Source organism: Trypanosoma cruzi, genomic scaffold, assembly GCF_000209065.1.
Source record: "Trypanosoma cruzi strain CL Brener 1047053516851 genomic scaffold, whole genome shotgun sequence".
Classification (NCBI taxonomy): domain Eukaryota; phylum Euglenozoa; class Kinetoplastea; order Trypanosomatida; family Trypanosomatidae; genus Trypanosoma; species Trypanosoma cruzi.
Window position 1 is genome coordinate 776,352 of NW_001849577.1, and position 8,700 is coordinate 785,051.

The following is an 8,700-nucleotide window of genomic DNA, read 5'->3' on the forward strand; positions in this document are numbered from 1 at the left end:
CGGAGTGCTTTACGGGCCGAGATTCGCATGAATTTGGTCGCCTTATCACCCCTTGGTGTGCTCATGTTGGATTACATTGGTGAAGGAGCCTATATTGGGAAACTTTTTGCCTTGGAGGAGGTTCGGAGGGTGCGGAATGTAAGCTATATTAACCGCCTACTCAAAACCTTGGATCAGGCGGGCCATTTTCTCCTCAACTATGGTGACTCTTCTGAACCAGACTGGGAGCTGAAAATAGTGGATGGTCGCGTGGTTGCATTTCTGCCCATTCTTGAGGGCACCTTTGCGTATAGTGGCGAGGTGCATGGCCTTCTTCCGACCATTGGAGCAGCATTAAAGCACCGGACACGTTACAAGGAGTTACTGCGCCTTCACCAAGAGTTTCGTCCGAACTACACTCGTGTGGCCTCACCTGAGGGAGTTTTACTCGTACGTGGCCTTGCGATGCATCTTCGGACGCTATTTGGGCGTGTGGTGGATGAACTTCTTCCTAAGGGACTTAAATCGATGAGTTCACGTGTTATTGAACCCGACACAGGCCTCAAACAAAAATTACAGAAGCGTACCTTTGTCTTCTACGGTGAATCTTCAGTGGAGCTGACACATGTTCCAATTGAATTTTTTACCTTGGAGTCGTACCGCGAGCATGTACCCTTTTCGTTGCGGAAGACACTTTCACAGCGGTGTGGATGTAAAGCTGATGTCCTTTCCGTATTTAAAACGGCACCCAGGGGTAATGAATGCTGCTGCACATATATTTGTAAAGGTGGCCAATTCAGTGAGTTGACATCAGCGGACTGGGTCGTGGCGGACCCGAAGCCGCTGCCTTATGTTGGCTACGAAGATCCGGGGCGCCAACAAGAGATTGCACAACAAGCAGTTTACCAGGAATGTGAATACAGCATTCTTTCCGCCATAGCAGCTGGCGATATTACGAGCGATGGTGTTCTCATGACACGCTATTTTCCATCTCCGTCTTTAAAGTCATTGATTTTGTCCTGTTCCGTCGGAAAGAAGGTGCGTGCAATTTTTTTTTCAAAGGCCTCACGGCATCACGGGCAGTTTTTTAGCCAAGAGGACAGTGGCCTTCTTTGTGATTTGAATACGTTTGGGATTTTGGTTTTCTATGTGGACGAGGCGCATGGTGAAATTTACCAATTTATTCGGCGCCAGGACCGTGATTGTGGGGTTTTTGTCCCTGTGGAGAGACGGCAGGAATATCTGCTTGCCACTTTCTTTGGTGTTTACGGCTCCAACCTGATGGAAGGCGATTTTGAGGCTGAGCTCAGATTTCTTTTTAACGGTATTTTGCGTTTGAGACAGTACTGTAACCATCCTCTTTTGAATCCCGGCAAGACACTCGCCCTTGTCACTGGTGGAGGTCCTGGTGCCATGGAAGTGGGCAATCGGGTTGCCAAATCGCTTGGTATCTTGTCGTGTGGTCTGTTTGTTGACTTTGGCTCCCTTTCTCACAAACCTGGAGCCACGATCAATGAGCAGAGAAATAACCCGTATATTGAGGCCTTCATGACGTACCGTTCGAATAAGCTTGTGGAGCGTCAATCGGACTTTAATTTGGACTTCCCCATTTTTCTGACTGGAGGCATTGGGACTGACTTTGAGTACGCACTTGAAGAGGTCCGTCGGAAAGTTAGTTCCGTACCCCCGAATCCTGTCATTCTCTTTGGAACATTGGAACACTTCAAGAATAAAATCACGGGACGCTACCAGGAAAATCTGCGGAGTGGGACAATCAAAGGATCAGAGTGGATTTGCAGTATTCCGTGGCTTGTAACAACGGGAGCGGAGGCACTGGAAATTTATAAGCGATTCTTTAATGGCCAGCTTCCCGTTGGTCCAGGTCATCCACTCAATGATCTTGGTTTTGTTGTTGCTTCAGAATATTTGGCAAATCATCCCATGTAGACCAAAATATTGGTATATATATATATATATATATGGTTCGAGCCGTCATACATTGCCGATTTCTTTCTGATGTCTACTTTCCGTCTGACGAATCTTTCTTGCCGAATGGTGTTGAAGCACGATAATATTTCTTTAGCAACAACAACAACAAAAAAAAAAAAAAAAAAGGAAAGAAAAAAACGAGGAAAAAGAGGAGGATTTTTTAAATGTTTTTTTGTTGTTTTCTTCTTTGTTGACTCGGTAAATATACAGTCGTTTTACCAAAATCTGCGCTTCTATGTTGCCTTCCTATTTGTATACATGTGTCTGCCCTTCATGACTCTCTTGTTTCTTCCTTAATTTTGATAGGTTGAGGAAATAACCTGGACAAAGATGGGTGAATTGCATATTACTTTCTTCAGTCGGGATTGCGTAATGCTGATATTTCTTTTTTTTTTTTTTGTTTGCTTCTGGATCATGAGTGGGTTGCGATGGATCGTTTGTAAATGGGTAGATTTTTCTTTTGGCCATCGCACCCGCTCTCTTTTGGACCGGCCACGCTCTGGGTTCTCGGGCCATTGGGTGTGGGGCGCAATGGGGCCGCCCATTTGTAATGAGCACGTGGATGTAAAGTTTGACAATAATAAGTGTACGATGTATTTTTTTGTCCGTTTTTGAGGTACACGGACGGTTGGTAATATTGGCCAGATTTTTTGGGTTGTTTCTGCTCCAGTGGTTTTTTTTGCTTTTCCTGTTGATCGAGCGGCAGCCCTCGAGGAACGTATTAAGGCTCAAGCGCCTTTCAATCTCTCTTTTTATTTTTATTTTTATTTTTATTTTGGATTTGTGGCGTAGTGCATTGCTCTTCCTCTCCTATTAATTTAGTTTCGTGTTTTCCTTTTGGCGAAAATGAAACACTTTCGCGGATGGTTCGTTATGTGCCTTGTGTCTGCGCTCCTGTTTATTGTTGTGGATATACCAGCGGCGCAGCAAAGAAATTTGCGCAGCAGAAATATATTTGTGGCTATCATGACCCCTGTGGTGTGGATCATCTACCTCGCGGTGCTCTACATCTTCCTGTACAGGCCGCTGCGTCGTAGCACTGAGGTGTACCGAAAAGGGCATGCATGTGGCCGCGGCGCAAGCGACAAGGGTGTTTTTCACTGGTTCAAAGAGCAATATAAGCTGAACGTGACTCTCACGCGGTTGCAGGGTGATACGGAAAGGATGGAGACTCTCCCCGTGTGCTGGCAGCCACATTCCCCAGCGAGTGGCGGACCGCCGACGAATTTGCATTCTCTTTGCGTTGCGAGGACGCCTATAGTGGGCAACTCGGGCTTGTCTTCACCCAGCGGTAGTCTATGAGATGCTCTCAGCAGTGGTGTGGTTTGTAGTTGCAGCGGCATTAAAAAATTTTTTTTTCTTCTCGCATTCCTCGCCTCTGCAGGGAAAGAGGATATGTATTTATTTGTCGCCTCCCCCTTCTTTTTGTCATTTTTGCTTCAGTGCAAACGACCGCGCCTCTTCTTTGTGCTTTGTCTTCTGGCCGTTTGCCTCGTCTTGCTTTTTGGCGCTGACGAAAGAAGTGAAAAGGAAAAGAAAGAACATAAGCGAACAGGCAAACAAACAATTGGCCAATAAGAAAAAAAAAAAAAAAAAAAGAGAGGGAATGCGCCACAACGTAAATATTTTTTTTTTGAGTGTCACCGTGACATTATGGATGTGTGCGCTTCGTGCTCACGCTTTCGCCTTTGATTTGCCAGCCAATAAGCAACGGTGCTTTATAGAGGAGGTTCCAAGCAGTACTGAACTGCTCATCTCGTTTGCGGCGCTACCAGGGTATGCACAGTTTGTGGATGTTGTTGTGACAGGCCCTGTGGATCATGTATACTATAAGTCCACGGCACAGGATCGTGGCAACTTTCATGAATTTGTCGCCGAGGGTGGTGACTTCATGGTTTGCTTTTACTCTCGACTGGCGCAGGGTGTGAGGCAGACTGAGGGAATGAAGCGCAGCATTAGCGTGGATATTCGCGTTGGAAGCGAAAATAATGATTACTCGGAGTTGGCAACAAAAGAGAAACTCCGGCCCATTGAGGTGGAGCTACGCGTGCTGGAGGACGCGGTGCGCTCCATCCACTCTGAGTACCTGTACTACAAGGAGAAGGAGGCGGAGATGCGCAACGCAAATGAGGCAATGACGTTTAAGGTGACATGGTTCACTGCGTTCATCATCTTCATCTTTGTTGTTTTTTCTGTCTGGGAATTACGTCACCTGAAGTCATACTTCCGGAAGAAGCGTCTCATTGATTGAAACGCGTCGAAGAAAACATATGTGCGTTGTAAGAACAATGTGATGTGGAGTGCGTGGACAGGTGGAAAATAAGCATGCAGGCACTCTTTTTATTAAAGGCGGAAATAATCAGTTTTTTTTTTCTTTTCTTTACACCCCCTTTTTTTTTTGTCCGGAGTGCATTGAGACGCGGGGATTTCCAAGAATATGCAAAAATAAACAAAAAAAAGTTATGTTTTCTGCTGTTGCCGCTGGCGGTGATGAAGGTGCTTGCTGTTATTATTATTATTGATTTTTTCTTCTGCCTCTCTCTCTCTCTCTCTCTCTATGTTTGTGTATTGTTTGCCCCACGAGTTCACCCCTTTATTTTTCTCTCATGCGCCACTGCGCACGTCAATGATCCTCTCTTTCCATTTTTTTCTTTTCTTTCTTTTCTTTCTGGGCGAGGGGCGTAAAGTAAGATGGACCACACGGAGAAAAGCCATGGATGTCGTGACGACCGCAGCGGGACCAAGAAACGTTCTTTTTTTTTTTTTTGAAGCAAAAGAGAGAAGAGAGAAGTGAGAGAGGAAAAAACAACAACATAAAACAGCATGTACCTTTCTTTTCATTTGGATTCTGTCTTTTACATTTTGCTTTATTTTGGAATTTTATTTTTTGCATCTCTTTTTTGCAGTGTAACCAAAGCGCAGCCAGCGCGCAGTTTTTTTAAATTATAGACACACATTTTGTACTGACTCAGCGGCACGCCTCGGCGTTACACCGAGGTGTACTTCACATAGTTCTAAATATAGATATTGCTGAATAGGGTGTCGTTTTTGATTTTATTTGTTAGCAGAAGAACCATAAATGATGGCTGGCGTGCTTGGTCCAGAGGTCATTAAAGAACTTAAGGCGATTCATTGTGTTGCTAAGGCACTGGGAGCTGTGAAAACCTCTCCACATGCCTCTTTTAACCTTGATGACGGCACAATTGCGGTGTCACAGCAGTCTGGTGAGGATACCGCGGCCGTTTTAGGTGACATTGGGAAGAAGTTGGCCGCTGCCGCCGAGAGGCTGGCCGATGCCATTGAGGCGCAAATGGGTGAGTTTTTTAACCATATGAGAGAGAAGGAGGCCTCGTCTGTCGTGGGGCTTCTTCGAACACGCAGCGTGGTGCCAGATGTCTTTAAAGTGATGGGTAAAAATGAAGTGCGGGCGTGTGACACCAATGCCGCGTCTCGCAGCTGTGAGATTCCTGAAATTAATGGCGGCATACAAAAAAATATTAACTCTTTAACTAGTCACCAATCTGATTTGCGTGGAGCGACGACATTGTTGCAAACGTGTTTGTTTCTGATGATGGAATCGGTACTTACAAGAGTGAATGCTGTCCGCGCTGCAGTTTACATTGGCGACGTCTCCGAAAATCCCCACGTGCTGTGCCGTGTGGCACACATCCATGCAGACGATAAGTTGCCTCTTGAGGTCAGCTATGCCAGCTCCAGTACACTTATTACCGCTGTGCAAGGTGGCATGGCTGTCAACTTTAACAACACCAAAATGTACCCCAAAAAAGACGACAGAGAAGTCAATGGGCACTCGCGTCCTTTTGAAGCATATTTGCGTTGCCATTTGCGTGTTCAAAGCGGTATAGTTGTGCCTATTGGTAACTACGGTTGTGTGTTGGTGGCTGAAAAACCGGCCGGGATGCCGCAGGGTTTTACATCCTTTGACGAGCACCACGTCTGGGCCCTTGCCATTCTTTGCGAGGGTCTCATTCCGCGGTACCCGCGAGACATTTTTGTTAAGATGTCATGGAGCCCAGCGGTAAGGACACTGCGCCATTGCTCCCGCCTGCCATCTATCCTCAAGCCACTTGCTCGAGCCTCCACACTACCAAGGACAGGTTTGACTGTCACGTCTGCGCCTTCCTTAGACACGCTGCCCTCCGTGCCAAGGAAGCTAACAATACTTCGAGCCTCAGGAAACAGCCTGAGTATCATTGGGGATCCCAAAGGAATTCCACGGAAAGACATGACAATTGAGGGAATCTTTCGAGAGGCAGCTGAGTATGTTAGAAACATTGAGGACTTGTGGCAAAAAGCGGTTCATGAGGCCAACCAATTACAACAAGTAGTGGAAGAACATGTCCGCAATCTGGAAGAAAAGACACATCAAATCACCTTGCTGGAGGAGGAGTTGCGCCGCCTAAAAAGGCATGCCTTTAGCCCTTGAAGATAAATGCGTCATTGGGGTTGCGGAAATGTAAATTTAGGTTGCTTTTTTTTTTGTATTTGCATTTAATGTTTTTGCATCCCTCAAGCTGATTGCGCTTCATCCAAGTTATTTTTGCTTTGCTCTCTCCTTGCACAGTCCCCCCCCCCCCCCCCCCTTCTATTACCTTTTTTTTTTTAATGGTTATTATTACCTGTTCCTTGATGTTATCCCTCATAATATTTTTTTTTCTTTATGCTTTTCCAGGGATTTTCATAACAGCATGCCATTCGTTAAGGTTGTGAAGAACAAGGCGTACTTCAAGCGCTTCCAGGTGAAGTACCGCCGCCGCCGCGAGGGCAAGACGGACTACCAGGCGCGGCGCCAGATGGTGCTGCAGGACAAGACCAAGTTTGGAACGCCCAAGTACCGCCTGGTGGTGCGCATCACGAACCGCGACATCATTGCGCAGGTTGTGCAGGCGAAGGTTGTGGGTGATGAGGTTGTGATGGCGGCATACTCGCACGAGCTCCCGCAGTTTGGAATCCAGCACGGCCTGACGAATTACGCGGCGGCGTACGCGACAGGTCTGCTGGTTGCGCGGCGCATGCTGACGAAGCTTGGCCTCGCGAACAAGTTCGAGGGCACGAAGGAGGCGGACGGCTCTTACTCGGCCGTGCGTACGAAGGCCGACGACCAGGGCGACGACGAGAAGCGCTTCCCATTCAAGGCCATTCTTGACGTTGGACTCGCCCGCACGACGACCGGTGCTCGTGTGTTTGGTGTCATGAAGGGTGCGGTGGACGGCGGCCTGGCTGTGCCTCACCGCCCGAACCGCTTCCCCGGCTACGACAAGGAGAAGGACTCGCTCAACGCCAAGGCCCACCGCGACCGCATCTTGGGCCTGCATGTTGCTGAATACCTGAAGCAGGTGCGTGAGGAGGCGAGCTCCAACCCCGAGGAGAGCACGTGCCAGTTTTCAAAGTACATCAAGGACAAGGTTGTTCCCAACGAGCTCGAGGGCATGTACAAGAAGGCGCACGCTGCTATCCGCGCGGATCCAATGAAGCGTCGCGCAAGGAAGGAGCGGAAGGAGGGAGCTGCGGTGAAGAAGTACAACACGCCGAAGCGGACTGGCGCCCAGAAGAAGGCCGCCGCCAAGGAGAAAATCGCATTTTTGGTTGCGAGCATCCGCGAACGTGCGTCGAAGTAGAAACTTCTGCTGTTACTGACTGAATCCAACAGATTTTTTTTGTTTTTGTTTTTGTTTGACTATTACTTTTATATGCTTCTCCTTTCCTCCATTTTTTTTAGGGGGCGAGGAGTGCAGGATTAGCTCGCGGAACGGACATCGTGGGTGCGTGCTGGCGAAGAAATTGCTCTCATTATTCTTTCCTTTTTGTGTTTGTGCTTCATGTTTTACACGCTTTCTTTCTTTTTTTTTTTTTGTCTTATTTCTTATTTTCCTTTTGCCGTCAGCTCCCCACCAAGAAAAGAATGCCATTCGTTAAGGTTGTGAAGAACAAGGCGTACTTCAAGCGCTTCCAGGTGAAGTACCGCCGCCGCCGCGAGGGCAAGACGGACTACCAGGCGCGGCGCCAGATGGTGCTGCAGGACAAGACCAAGTTTGGAACGCCCAAGTACCGCCTGGTGGTGCGCATCACGAACCGCGACATCATTGCGCAGGTTGTGCAGGCGAAGGTTGTGGGTGATGAGGTTGTGATGGCGGCATACTCGCACGAGCTCCCGCAGTTTGGAATCCAGCACGGCCTGACGAATTACGCGGCGGCGTACGCGACAGGTCTGCTGGTTGCGCGGCGCATGCTGACGAAGCTTGGCCTCGCGAACAAGTTCGAGGGCACGAAGGAGGCGGACGGCTCTTACTCGGCCGTGCGTACGAAGGCCGACGACCAGGGCGACGACGAGAAGCGCTTCCCATTCAAGGCCATTCTTGACGTTGGACTCGCCCGCACGACGACCGGTGCTCGTGTGTTTGGTGTCATGAAGGGTGCGGTGGACGGCGGCCTGGCTGTGCCTCACCGCCCGAACCGCTTCCCCGGCTACGACAAGGAGAAGGACTCGCTCAACGCCAAGGCCCACCGCGACCGCATCTTGGGCCTGCATGTTGCTGAATACCTGAAGCAGGTGCGTGAGGAGGCGAGCTCCAACCCCGAGGAGAGCACGTGCCAGTTTTCAAAGTACATCAAGCCCAAGGTTGTTCCCAACGAGCTCGAGGGCATGTACAAGAAGGCGCACGCTGCTATCCGCCGGATCCAATGACGTCGTCGCGCAAGGAAGGAGCGGAA

General features: G+C 48.7%; 6 protein-coding genes across 6 annotated transcripts, besides 8 other annotated features; all 6 read left to right on the plus strand.

Moving 5' to 3' along the window:
* Tc00.1047053510765.10 (hypothetical protein, conserved) lies at positions 1-1,926 on the plus strand (the record flags this gene model as incomplete). Its single annotated transcript, XM_800570.1, has 1 exon — positions 1-1,926. A coding segment is annotated over one exon (1,926 nt), but the record flags the coding sequence as incomplete, so codon positions are not given.
* Positions 1-8,700: a sequence feature (heterozygous, Esmeraldo-like haplotype).
* Positions 1,940-1,960: a microsatellite.
* Positions 2,076-2,106: a microsatellite.
* Positions 2,718-2,745: a microsatellite.
* Tc00.1047053510765.20 (hypothetical protein, conserved) lies at positions 2,815-3,270 on the plus strand (the record flags this gene model as incomplete). The annotated part of the gene is made up of 1 exon (XM_800571.1): positions 2,815-3,270. One exon carries the CDS (start codon positions 2,815-2,817, stop codon positions 3,268-3,270), a length of 456 nt encoding a protein of 151 aa, XP_805664.1.
* Positions 3,272-4,219, plus strand: Tc00.1047053510765.30 (COP-coated vesicle membrane protein gp25L precursor, putative; the record flags this gene model as incomplete). The annotated part of the gene is made up of 1 exon (XM_800572.1): positions 3,272-4,219. One exon carries the CDS (start codon positions 3,272-3,274, stop codon positions 4,217-4,219), a length of 948 nt encoding a protein of 315 aa, XP_805665.1.
* Positions 3,485-3,575: a sequence feature (A-rich).
* Positions 4,504-4,525: a microsatellite.
* Positions 5,048-6,415, plus strand: Tc00.1047053510765.50 (hypothetical protein, conserved; the record flags this gene model as incomplete). Its single annotated transcript, XM_800573.1, has 1 exon — positions 5,048-6,415. The coding sequence occupies one exon, from the start codon at positions 5,048-5,050 to the stop codon at positions 6,413-6,415; it is 1,368 nt and encodes a 455-aa protein (XP_805666.1).
* Positions 6,678-7,607, plus strand: Tc00.1047053510765.60 (60S ribosomal protein L5, putative; the record flags this gene model as incomplete). The annotated part of the gene is made up of 1 exon (XM_800574.1): positions 6,678-7,607. The coding sequence occupies one exon, from the start codon at positions 6,678-6,680 to the stop codon at positions 7,605-7,607; it is 930 nt and encodes a 309-aa protein (XP_805667.1).
* Positions 7,644-7,664: a microsatellite.
* Positions 7,783-7,865: a sequence feature (CT-rich).
* On the plus strand, positions 7,892-8,674 carry Tc00.1047053510765.70 (60S ribosomal protein L5, putative; the record flags this gene model as incomplete). The annotated part of the gene is made up of 1 exon (XM_800575.1): positions 7,892-8,674. One exon carries the CDS (start codon positions 7,892-7,894, stop codon positions 8,672-8,674), a length of 783 nt encoding a protein of 260 aa, XP_805668.1.